Consider the following 13,827-nt stretch of genomic DNA (forward strand, 5'->3'; position numbering starts at 1 on the left):
TCTGAATATTTTCCATTCATTTCTATATAAAGACCAAAAGACAATACCCAAATAGTCCTTTCGGTGACCTGCTCTGAAGAAAGTAATGGTCTTGATTTAGAAGATTTAGAAAGATTTAGAAGATTTAGCTCCAGGCCATTTGTAACTTTTTCTTCTCAGTAGACACCATTTCCAGAAATCCCAAACTAAGATAACAGTTTAATAAACTACCTCTACTGAGAACCCTTGTCCTTTCTGCCCACCTCCTTTTTCTCCCATCCCTCACCAAATAAAAGCAACACACAAAAAAATGTCTAAAACTAACAAGATCCCAAGTAGGCAATTGAGAATCAGAATGAAGAGGCAGTGTGAAATTTGTATAAGAATTATCCCCATCTTTCCATCTACAAAGAAACAAATCTTCTTTTCCCCTCCTTAGCTATAAGATAAGATGGGAAATGGGTAGGGAGAAAGGTTTCAGATACACTTACTTATAAATCTTCATTTAAGAACATCTACATACTAGCATTTCCAAGTCAATATTTAATGAGTTCTACTCTGAGGCATTATGATAAATACTAATGCTAAGGTGATCAATAAAATATATATCTAAGCATGGGACTACTCAGAAAGCTAGGCCGTGGGGAAGGCGAAACCCGGTGCTGTTATAGACAATTCCAAATATAAAGTTTGTTAAGCACAAACAATTTTTAAATTTGATCATCAGTCTGATTACTTGCTATAAGGTAAACACAGTATAATGAAAGAACATTGGCATGGATGTCAATGGCTGGGGTCATAGTTCTACGTCAGTCACTGATCCCAGGTTTCTGATCTACTGAGTCTGTGGATTTCCAAAGCCCCTTGCCATTCTATGTCCCCAAGCTATTGCAGTCACACTTCTAATTATCTATTTCTCCTAATCCTGCTTCTGATTCTTTCCCCTTATTTGTCTTTTGCAGATTCTGTTCATGGGCATGATGACTGAATATTATCACTACTTTTTCACCACTCTGGTAAGCACATCCAGTAGAAAGGCATCCCATGTGGTAGGAAACAACTCTACTTATTTTAAAGTCATCTCCACCAATGTCAAAGTCAGGATATTCTCATGGAGATTTGTCTTACTTTTCTAAGAATCCTCCAAATCCAGAAATGCTCAAAAGCAGGTCTCTCTCTCTCTCTCTCTCTCTCTCTCTCTCTCTCTCTCTCTCTCTCTCTCTCTCTCTCTCTCAATGCATATACATCCAGAAAGGGACTAAAGTGAAACTTATGAAACTTCCATTGAATAAAAACTGTCAAAGTACAAACTATTCATAAAGAAGCGTCATACACATTTTTTAATATACATTAAAATTCTAACATATACATTAGAAGTATACGTTAGAAGGTACACTGAAGTGTATCACGGCATTCTGTGGTCTGACGTGATTTACCTGCCTGTGTCCATTAGATAGCTGGGTTAGGCAGGAGTCACCTCTCAGGCGTGTCGAAGACCATCAAGATGAGCAGCTTGGAAGATGCTTTGGACATTGAACATTTTGCACCATAAGTAAAAGCATGGCAGTAAGCTTGAGAAATTCAAAAGAAACTATAACTCCTTAAATTCTGAGAGATTATCAGATCATGGGAGAATGATCTAGTTAACACATCAAAATGATGTGATAGCTTTCAATCAATTTCAAAATTCAGACACACACAGCCACTCCCCGTACATAAACCACACTCCTTCACATACACACTCTACTTTCTTATTGAGAAGAAAATACAGAACCACAGAACCAAAGTCCTTTTCTAATCTGTAAAGATGTGCTGACTAAATTCTACCCAGATTCTGGGAGATTCAATAAGAGTTACCAAATAAAACTGGCAAGGTAGGCTGGTGAGTAAGGGAAATCAAAGAATTTGGAACAAGGACCAGACAGATGTCATACATGTACTACTGACAGAAGTAGTAAATTCCACTCCTGACTCAACTATGTCTGAGAGTATAAGGGCTGCAGAGGACCTCATAAGACAAATCCTCTGGGGCAGTTGTCCAAATCATTATTGCTCCTGAGTGTGGCACTGTGGGGTCCACGGCAGAAGTTCCTGAAATAACATTTCTCTTTCCATGGTCTTCCCTCCACCATTGACATCCTGATCAGGTCCTCTGTCAGAAGGGTCAAGTGGAACCTGGAAAATGTCTTACCCTCCTGACAAATACAGCCCTTCCCCTGTATCATAAACACCTGGGTTTTACTCAAGGTGAAATGACCATATGCCTCGGAATTTTCTATCATCCCCAACTGTACACACCCCTAAGAGCCAGTTTTGTTTAAATTTGAGAAAGAATATGAACAATGAAGCCAAAGAAAGCTGGTCTTCAATAGAGACCCTGGAGGAATGAACAAGTTACCCTTATACTTTCGGTTTCCTCATCCTTCATCACAAGGGGATGGTGAAAATCAGACTTTAGACTTTCTACATTCTTTATTGTATAGAAACCTCAATTTGTAGGCCAACCTCATTTTGCACGTGTTTAGTGTATTCATTTTAGCATATTACATTAATGTACTGTTTAATCCATGAGAGATCCAATAGACATTCTGAAAGTTTCTGTCAGACCTCCTGTGGCTTGAGTAACTTTCCTTCTTTTCACTGAGTGTGCTAAAGGTATCATTCAGTTCTGTGTTTTATTCTTTAAATTTGCACTTTAAGCAATTTTTTTGTTTTGTTTCATCTGAATTCTGCCCTGCTTTGCTTTTATATTCTTATCATTCCTACCCATGAGTATTAACAAAACTTAAAGAAAAAGGAAAATTACTTAATGCAAAGAAAAAAAAGAAATGTAGCATTTTAAGTACAGATCTGATCTCTTGTAGTTCTTCCACCTAATCCAAAGTTCTCTGGGGAAAGGATGATGGAATAGAAAAGAGTTCTTGTAGTTCTACCATCTAATCCAAAGTTCTTTGGGGAAAGAGTGATGGTGTAGAAAAGAGTTATTCAAAAGAATACATTTGTAGGCATCTTCTGCAAATCCTGGAATGCATCTGAAGCTACTTCTCTTTTATAACCACTATCCTCACAGATAATGTCCTCTCTTGTCCTGTGCTTTCATAAGCCAGTCACATGCATTGTTAGAAAAGTTTTATGGAAGGTTTTTTTTCCTGTTAAATGTTATTTTGAAAGTTTGGTTTATACCTAAATGTGTTATATATATTTTAATCATATATTTTAGAGTCTAACCTTTTCATATAAGAAAAGCTGAAGTGGTCACATTAAGTCTGTTTTAAATGTGATTCAACTTAGAAACTTCTGGTTTACACTCAGCCTCATCGGTAATGGAAAGCACTGGCATGGGTTAAACTCTTTTTCCTGAAACGTTGCCAGAAAGGGGACAAGTTCTACTGTTAAGATATATCCACACAATCATATGCTCCAGTTTCTTCCCTGAAGAGAATCTTTTGGTTTTTATTCTGAACTCGTATCCAGGGAGCATTGTTCATGCCTCATTGTATGGGATATGGGTTATTTTCAGCGAGTCAGGGGATGGTATTATTTCCTGCTAGGCATGACCTTTCTGTCAAATGCATATGCAATTTCCAAATTCCCCCTCCTTTGAAAGACCTGAGGCAGCAAGGTGTGATGAAGAACGCTGGTACTGCCACTGACAAGTGGATCGTTTGGGGGTCATTCCCATCACCACTCACAATCTCAGTTTCCGTATTTATAAAATAAAAGCATTGAACCAAATGAACACAAAGATCCCTTCCAATTTCCCCGTGACTATATCCTAGAAACAGAATTCTCTAGCTTCTCAGAATGTCACATCCTGTGCCCAAGGGCATGCTAATTACTGGCACCCGAATTCCTCTTCTTGGTTTATCCAAATTCTGACAGTATTGCCAAAAATGGATGACAATAAAAACTGCTTACTACCTCAGAGTTTCTCAGGCTCCATGCAAATGAAAACTAATGGGAAATGTACTCTTATAGAAACAATGTGATAATGACTGCCATTTTTGCTTTAATCTATTTGTTGCTTCTGTAATCATTAATTCCTTTTTTCATACAAATCACTGAAAACATTAACTCTTTCTACTTTTATCATTTTGACTACTGCACAGGACTTATTTGCTTTAGATCTGGAACTCTATAGGTACAGCGGCGTAAACATGACTGGGTTTCGGCTGCTGAATATTGATAACCCTCATGTGTCATCCATCATCGAGAAGTGGTCCATGGAGAGATTGCAGGCCCCACCCAGGCCCGAGACTGGCCTTTTGGATGGCATGATGACAGTAAGTAGTTTTAAAATAAAATTTGAGAGAACGTTTGAATTCTGTAGGAGTTAGATTAAGAATCTCCTATGCCTTCTACAGTGTGAGAAAAAGTATTATAACCTGTGCCCTAAGTTGGATGAGGGAGAAAAAGGAGTAAGCTTTTTAGGTATTTTGAAAGACTGTGCATGCTACATCAAAAACTGCTATTTTCAGCTTTCTGACTGTACTCATCTCAGACGAAAAAATGTTAAGAGTAGCCACCACTGTCAACTACACGGAAACAAAGCAAGGGCAAGTGAAGAGAGTTTTACCTCTGGGAATGTGGCCTTAACAAGGAGGGAGGGGAAGAGGAGGAAAAAGCTGCCTATAAACATCACGCAGAACTGGCTTGCTTTCCCCGCTTCTGCCACATTTCAGCAAGAGGAAGTACACGCAGATCAATGCCAGATTTACGTACAGTTGCTGCATTCACACCCTTCTGTCCTGAATACGCAGAGGCACACCTTCACAGATATTGACAGGGCTTCACACCAGCCATATGTTGTTCTTGAAACAGATGCCAAGCCCGCCGCCTGACAAGGGAGAGGTTCTCTGCTGAACACATAAATTGCAGACTACCTCATCGAGAGTTGCTCACTAACATCATTTGTCTTTTGTTGTCAAATGCACCTACCCTCGGTGTGTTTCTCTAATGAAACTCCCTGTGTGATGAGGAAAATAGCAGGACATTTTTTTGTAGAAAGCTTTCTATGTAGGAACCATGTCATCTAAGGGAAAAGATATTGGGACTGCAGGCGGGTAATAGCATTTTAAATTGGCATAGTATTTCATTCTCTGTTCCCATCATCGGAAGAAGTACTCTTGCTTTTAAGACGCAATTTACTGATAACCGAAAGGTATCCCCTCACAGAGACATGAACTTGGTTATTTTTTCTTTTTCCACTTTCTTATGAGGAATAAATTAAAAGAAGAAATAAATAAATGAATGAAGTTGTTCTGAATGTTACCATGTTCATGGTCCCTGACTGTTTTTCAAACCTGAAATAACTCTTAAAATATACAGTTATGTAAGAAATAACATTGGAATGCACTTTGCTACAACTGATTCTTGGGGTGAATTGAAACATTGCTTTGAATAAGAAAAAGTAGAGGATATCCAGGGAAATGCTAGACTTCTGAAAAGGAGGGAGAAGAAAGAAAGAAAGAAAGAGAGAGAGAGAGAGAGAGAGAGAGAGAGAGAGAGAGAGAGAGAGGAGATGAGAAAGAGAGAGATGGTAATAGTATGCTATTTTTTTCTCGTCTTGGTTGTTAGTTTTACTCTCTTCACTTGGATTTGTAATTCCAATGAGTTTCAAAATCCTCTGCCCACCCCCAACTCCCTGCAAGATTTCTATCACAGGATGACACTTAAAACAATTACTGTCTGTACTTAGTATGTACCACTAAAAGAGTTAGTTTGGAGCTGTTAACGCAGATGTGGATTTATGCCTAAGATTAAATATCCATCACAAGTATGGCTTAATTTACCAAGTATGGTAAATTACATACACAAGTATGGCTTAAAATAAAGCATATGTTGTGTCCAGTTACACTGAGCTGACAGAAGAGTTTGTATATATTGACTGAGGTGAGGAAAACTGTTGAATGAGAGAGACTGAGCCATACAATTCACACTGGAACCAAATTGAGCATGAGGTGCTGCTGCTTCCCAAGGCTGATGACAGTGGCCTGGGCAAGTGGCAGTCCTGTGGGCCAGAAGCATGGCAGAGCCGAGTCCCAGTAGATGGAAGAGGTCCCATTCTGCCTAGAGTTTATTGCTATCATCTCACCTAAGAAAGGGGTTTTTAGGCTCTGTTATTATTGTTATTATTATAAACCATAAAAAGGAAAATGGGGGTTTATCAGAATAGAAGATGGTGGCTTAGCAGGGTGCTATAAAAGTGGGTACAGTAGCTGTCAGGTCATGTCAATACTACTCCAGAGAAGTGGTAGACATGCTAGAAGGTCCTTCAGATATAGCTTAGAAATTGATTTCTGTGAAGCATAATATTGGTCCTTATTTATCCAAAGATGCCCTTTTACAGTTCAGTGTTTCCTTTCTGTTCCTAGTAGAGGTGGCTAAAGAAATGTACAAATAAACTCACAGAAAATTTAGTGGGCAAGTATAAGGACATCCAATGGACTAATTGGTGAGTCAAGAAAGCACACCCCAACATTCTACTCCAGAACAGTGGTATACACATTCTTTTCAAGTGCACATAGAACATTTACATATGACAAACTCACACCTAACATCATACTCAATGGTGAAAAGAAGAAATATTTTTCTCTGAGATCAGGGACAAGACAAGAACTCCCACTCACGCCACTCTTATTTGACATAGTATTGGAAGTCCTACCCACTGCAATCAGACAAGAGAAGGAAATATGAGACATCCAAATTGGAAAGGAAGAAGTAAAACTGGCATTATTTGCTTATGGCATGATACTATATCTATAAAGCCCTAAAAAAATTATCAAAAAAACTACTAGAGCAAATAAATAAATTCAGTATATTTGCAGGATAAAAAATTATAATCAGAAATCTACTGCATTTTCATAAACTAATAACAAACTATCAGAAAAAGAAATAAAGAAAACAATTCCATTTACAACTGCATCAGAAAGAATAAAATACCTACGAATAAATGTAACTGAGGAGAGATTTTTGGTCAAGATGGTGGAGTAGGTAAATGCTGCAGTCCTCTCAGGACTACGTCATAATTACAACTAAACCACAGAACAACTATCATTGAGTATCACCTAAAAGTCTAGCTGAACTAAAGCCCTACAACCACGGACATACAGAAGAAGCCACCTTGAGACTCCTAGGCAGGGCAGAGATATGGAACGAGCTGGTTCCACACCCATGTATGACCATTAAAAATTGGGAGATATAACTCAGCTGTGGAGGTCCCCCCACCCCCACCCCGAGGAGTGAGAGTTCCCAGCCCAGGGTTTCAGTGCTGAAAACATAAATCCCCATAACTTCTGGCTGTGAAAACCAGCAGAGATTGTAGCTGAGAGAGATAGAGGGTGGCTGCACTCGCAGGTACCCCTCTTAAAGGGACCACACATGGACATACTTACTGACAGACTTGCTCTGAACTCCAGCGCTAGGACAGCAGCTCAAAGCCTCCAGGGAGAAAAGGGAGAAACTGAATTGTATAGATATAGGATGAGGGCTGGAGGGGCAGCTTTCTACTAGCCAGAGGAGCTGGTGAAAACCATTGTTTCTTTGTTGAGCCCTCCCAATCCCTATGTGCAGACACTGGCAGATGCCATATCTGAGTCTCCATCAAACTGGCTATCACTTTTCATCTGCCCAGCCTTAGTGATTCCCTGAGATCTTGCCCCATCTAATTTTCCACCACACCCAATCCTCTTCCAGTGGCTTTTCTGTATAAACAGCCTGCCTTGGATCATGCTGCAGACATTTCTAAAATCTCTCAAAGGTTCACAAAACTCAGACAAACATCATCTGGCTTCAGCATGTCCTGTACCTCTAGCTGAGCAGCCCTAAGACTGGCACTAGTGACGGCCAGCCTTAGTTTGCAGCTTGGCCTCTCAAGGCACCCCCAAGCACAGCGTGGGCAGTGGCCATCTCTGTATTGCTTTGTGGCTCATGCCAGGTGGCCCTGGCCAAGATACAGACGGCTGCTGAACTTGGCCTGCATTGGGTCCTCTTGCACAATGTCCCAGGGCTGGCGAGCCCAGTGGCCAGCTTTGAACTGAGCCAGAGACTGGGTGGCACCAGAGCCCTACTAAAGGAAACTCTGCTCTGCATGGGCAGCCCTTGCACAACAGTGTAGTCACAGCCAGTCCTCACAACCAATCAGCCTGAGGGTCAATCCCTCCTAGTGATGTACGAACAGCAATCAAGTATCAACTATAACAGGAGGGCACACACAACCCACACAAGTGACATAACTGGAACACCTGGCTCTGGTGAGCAGGGAGACTGTACCCCTGGGTCTACAGGACACGTACTCCATAAAGTCACTCTACTAAGACTGAGAGGCATAGCAGCCCTACATAGAAACAAAAACTAGAGGCAGCCAAAATGGAGAGGCAAAGAAACATTTCCCAAATAAAAGAACAGAACAAACCTCCAGAAAATGAAATAAACAAAATGGATACAAGTACTCTACCAGATGCAGAGTCCAATACACTGGTTATAAGAATGCTTAGTGATGTCAGGAAGAACGTCAACAAACAGATAGAAAACATAAAACAAACAAGTCAGAAATGATGAATGCAGTAACCAAAATGAAGAATACATTAGAGAGAATCAACAATAGCTTAGATGAAGCAGAGGATCAAATCAGCAATTTAGAAGATAAGGTAGTAGGAAACACCCAATCAGAACAGCAAAAAGAAGAAAGAATCCAAAAAAATGAGAATAGTCTAAGGGGCCTTTGGGACAATATCAAGCATACCAACATTCACATCATAGGGGTACCAGAAGGAAAAGAGAGAGTGCGATGAATTGAAAATCTATTTAAAGAAATAATGACTGAAAACTTCCCTAACATGATGAAAGAAATAGATATACAAGTCCAGAAAGCACAGAGAGTCCCAAACAAGATGAACTCAAGGAGGCCCACACCAAGACAAACCATAATTAAAATGCCAAAGGTTAAAGACAAAGAGAGAATCTCAAAAGCAGCAAGAGAAAAGCAGTTAGTTACCTACCAGGGAGCTCCCATAAGACTATCAGCTGACTTCTCAACAGAAACTTTACAGGCCAGAAGGAATTGGCAGGACATATTCAAAGTGATGAAAAAAGTTGAAGAAGGCACAAATAAATGGAAGGATATATCATGTTCATGGATTTGAAGAATTAATATCATTAAAATGTTCATACTACCCAACGCAATCTTTAGATTCAATGCAATTCCTATCAAAATACCAATGGCATTTTTCATAGAACTTAACAAATAATCCTAAATTTTATATGGAATCACAAAAGACCCTGGATAGACAAAGCAACCTTGAGAAAGAAGAACAAAGTTGGAGGTATCATGCTCCCTGATTTCAAACTATCCTACAAAGATACAGTAATCAAAATAGCATGACACTGGCGTAAAAATAGACACATAGGTCAATGGAACAGTATAGGGAGCCCAGAAATAAACCCATGCTTCTATAGTCAATTAATCTATGACAAAGGAACCGAGAATACACAATGGGGAAAAAAAAAAAAAAAAAAGCAGTCTCTTCAATAAATGGTGTTGGGAAAGCTGGACGAATACATGCAAAAAAAAAAAAATGAAATTAGAGCATTCTTTTATATCATCTACAGAAATAAACTCAAAATGGATTAAAGACTTAAATGTAGAACTTGAAACTGTAAAAATCCTTGAAGAATATAGTCAGTAAACACTTTGATATCATTCTTAGCAATATTTTTTTTTTCATTTATCTCCTTGGGTACAGGCAACAAAAGTGAAAAAATAAACAAATGGGACTTCATCAAACCTCAAATATTTTGCACAGCAAATGTATCCATCAACAAAATGTAAAGGCAACCTACTGAATGGGAGAAGATATTTGCTAATGATATACCCAATAAGGGGTTAATATCCAAAATATATAAAGAATTCATATAACTCAATAGTAAAAAAAAAAAAAAAAAATCCAATTAAAAAATGGGCAGAGATCCTCAATAGACATTTCTCTAAAGAAGACATACAGATGGCCAATAGACACATTAAAAGATGCTCAGCATCACTAATTATCAAGGAAATGCAAATCAAAATCATAATGAGATCGTACCTTATACCTGTCAGGATAGCTATTACCAATAAATCAACAAATAACAAATGCTGGCAAGAATGTGGAGAAAAGGGAACTCTCACGCCACTGTTATTAAGGTTGTAAACTAGTGCAGCACTATGGAAAACAGTATGGAGTTTCCTTAAAAAATTAAAAAATAAAACTACCATATGACCCAGAAATTCCACTTCTGGGTATTTATCTAAAGAGAACAAAACTCTATTTACAAAAGATGTATGCACTCCTATGTTCATTACAGAATTGTTTACAATAGCCAAGATATGGAAGCAACATAGATGTCCATCAATAGATGAATGGATAAAGAAGATGTGGCATATATATATATACATGTATACACATTTCACTTAGCATAATACTCTCTAGGTCCATTCATGTTGTTGCAAATGGCAAGATTTCATATATATATGAAATCTTGTATATATGTATACTATATATATATGTATGTGTATATATATATATATGAAATCTTGCCATTTGCAACAACATGAATGGACCTAGAAAGTATTATGCTAAATGAAATGAGTCAGGCAGAGAAAGAAAAATACTGTATGAATTTACTTACATGTAGAATCTGAAAAAAACACAACAAACGAACAAACAAAATGAAACAGAAACAAACTCATAGATTCAGAGAACAAACTGATGGTTGCCAGAGAGGAGATAAGTGGGGGTAATGGGCATAAAAGGGGCAAGGGATTAAGAAGTACATATTTCTAGTTATAAAATAAGTCACAGAGATGTAATGTACAGCATAGGGAATATAGTCAATAATATTGTATAACTATGCGCAGTGACAGATAGTTACTAAATTTACTCATATTGTGATTAGTTCATAGGTATATAAATGTTAAATCACTAAGTTTTACACCTGAAACTAATATAATATGTCAACTATAATTTAAAATTTTTTAAATAAAAAAGAAGTAGCTCATGGGGAACAAAAATTTCTTTGGACTATGTACTGTTGACATCAACATTATTTTACATATTAACTTGCTTATTCATTTTACAAATCTGTATTATATGCTTACTGTTAGAACTTAAAAAACTTATAAATCTATGATATCTAATAAATTATGTAGGTGAACAAAAAAATAATGCCCACCTTCCCCCACCAAGAAAAAAAAATACAATCGTACAACTCACCCTATGGGTGCGTGGGCCCAGTGTTAACAAAATTTTTTCTCAAGTTGCCTCTGTATTCAAATCTTTCTTCTCTACCTTAAAAGTAAACCACCCTGCAGTTTCAATTCCACTAGGTCTATATATCTCAGGTACTGCATTTCATTCATTCTTGTGTCTCTAGCATTTGTTGCCCCCCATTGCCTAGAAGCTTCCTCTATTCAAATTTGCTCAAATGCTACTTCACCAGAGAGGCCTTCTGGAACCCACTACATAATAAATAGTACTCCCCTCCCTTTTATTCTCTCTCTCCCTTAACCCGTTTTCCTTTTCTTCCTATCCCTTCCTAGACCCAATGTGTTATATTTTGATTTGTTTGTTCAGCATCTCTCCCACCCCACAAGAATATAAACTCCGTGAGGATAGAGACTGTCCTTTTTGTGCTCTGCTCTATCCCCAGGACTAGAAAAGGCCTGGTACAAAGCAAGCCTTCAATAAATATGTATTTAACAAAGGAATTACTGTACCAAGTGAATACAAATTGAGCTTCTCCTGAGACTCTGGATGTTAAATGAGAAATATTCAGATAGCCCTGAAATAGTTTCATAAAAGTTTAAAGAGAGTTCCTATAAATAAGAGGCACGATTAGTGAAGACAGAGATTATTCTAAAGTAATATTATTTTAAAAAATTTCCACAGACTAATCACTATTAAAATTTAATGTCATTACTGTAATAAAATTGCATTCTCTAAAATTCTCTGTATGATCCTACTATTGTCCCAGGTGAATTTCCCTGCAGCCCTTTATAGTCATATTTTTGTGTATGCCACATACATGTACAGATGCCCATATGAATATATAATTAATATAGGATTTTTAAAAAATTGAAAACCCATGTGTTTTTTATTTCCCATTTACTTATCTATTTTCCTCTTTAATATTTGTAACTATTAAGCATTTAATAAAACTTCATGCACTAAAAATATCTTCAAATAATAGTATATATATCATAATACGTCCAAATCTGAAAATAAGAAGTCATGTCCAAGTTCAAAAATTTTGTCTCTAGACTTAAAAAGATCCATGGATTTGAAGAAAAAAATACTGACTTTAAAATTAGGGTGAAAAATGAGTTAATTAAGAAAACGGTTACTGAGTCAATAGAGTTCAAAAATAGTGAAACTCATTATTTAAAAACATCTTGAGATTAGAAAGAGTGTTTTATCAACCGAACTGTTAATTAACTTAGTAGAAATTTAGAGTGACTTTATAAAATCTACTTCATTCCTTCATTCCTTTTCACTAGATTTAAATTTTTCTCACCCCTTGGCTTTTGGACAGACTGGGATAATGAAGTGGCCCATTCTCAGATGGCTTTTTCTCTGAATGTGAACCCAAATTGTGTATGATTCAATACTGCATAAGAGTCATGGAAACAATACAAAATTCATCTGTCATCATCTGTCTTCCCAGTTCTCCCAATGCATTCAAATATGAAGTTGTCAGTAGCCTTGTTTTAACACGTGAGCACTTCCTATAATCCTGACACACAGAGAAAACATCTTTGAGTGTTCACCTTGAGAGTCCACTGCTACTCCTCTGATGAAAGACACTAGGCAATGGGATTCAGTGGACCTTTCAGGATAAGGAAAACCTAGTTCTAAGTCCTGGCTATGTCCCCTGAATAACTAAATGACCTGAGTATGTTATTTAGCCTCTCTGATCCTGTTTGCCCATCTGCAAATCTGTATAATAATACTTTACAGTGTTACTCTATAGATTAAATTAGATAAGACTCTAGGACATAGAATGGAATTTTCTTGATGGTACCTGCTGTTTTGCCAATGTGTAGTCAATAAAAAAGAAGAAAATAAAAAGACATTTTGAAATACTGAGACAGATTTCATTTGTTTACAAGAGACACATTCCTTGGCTTGTGCTTGTAGATGAAGATGGCCCCTTACCAAGGACCCGTGTGACCTTGTATGACCAGTGGGATCACACAGGAGTGTTTTCCAACTCCGCATATAGTCCTCTTTTCCCAATTCCTTGTTCTCTCTCTAAAGCTCTGTGACAGGTCTCACTAAACCTGGGGGAGCTGCTGCCCTAATTGTTGAATTTCTAGATTGTGAGTACGTGGTGCTATCTTTGCTACTTCCCCAACCTGTTTCCAAAGCCCAATTTGCTTGTGGGTTGCTGTTCCCTACTTCCAGGTACTCGGGAAATTCACTGTCTCTCCCACAACTTTGGCACCCCCAGCAGCATCCAAGCCCACAAGCTTGCACTTCCTGGTAGGGTTGCTATAGGCAACACACTAGCTCTCCCACCCTTATCAGAATTCTCATCACTTCTATGAGGCACATATCAGGAGAGAAACTAGCTAATTCGTACTAAGAAGCAAATTACTGTTAGTTCTGTGCTATAGGTGGGACCTTTGGATTTTAATAAAGGAAACTGCTAATACCAAGCGAGAGGGAAGTTCAGGAAATGAGGGGAGAAGTGTTATCTGGGAGCAGATCCCTCCTAGAAAACTACCTTTCTATCCACATCAGGTTAGTGAATGTTTCCAAATCTGGAGAAAAGATGAGAAATCTATATATTTTTGTCTATTTGCTCTCCAAA

At 37.9% G+C, this 13,827-nt stretch overlaps 1 protein-coding gene across 8 annotated transcripts in view; it reads left to right on the forward strand.

The window, feature by feature from the left end:
* The window catches only part of GRIK1 (glutamate ionotropic receptor kainate type subunit 1), a 359,894-nt gene that overhangs the window by 247,601 nt on the left and 98,466 nt on the right, over positions 1 to 13,827 (forward strand). For all 8 annotated transcript variants that reach the window (XR_012494071.2, XM_074326228.2, XM_074326232.2 and 5 more), the window contains exons 5-6: positions 942 to 995; positions 4,089 to 4,262. Coding sequence is in view for 7 of the 8 variants with exons in the window: in XM_074326228.2 (XP_074182329.2) it covers positions 942 to 995; positions 4,089 to 4,262 (228 nt within the window). In the remaining variant the exon portion in view is untranslated. The remainder of the gene's footprint in view (positions 1 to 941; positions 996 to 4,088; positions 4,263 to 13,827) is intronic.

The sequence above is a fragment of the Rhinolophus sinicus genome, chromosome 17 (genome assembly GCF_057876585.1).
Source record: "Rhinolophus sinicus isolate RSI-liver-muscle chromosome 17, RSI-T2T, whole genome shotgun sequence".
Taxonomy (NCBI): Eukaryota; Metazoa; Chordata; class Mammalia; order Chiroptera; family Rhinolophidae; genus Rhinolophus; species Rhinolophus sinicus.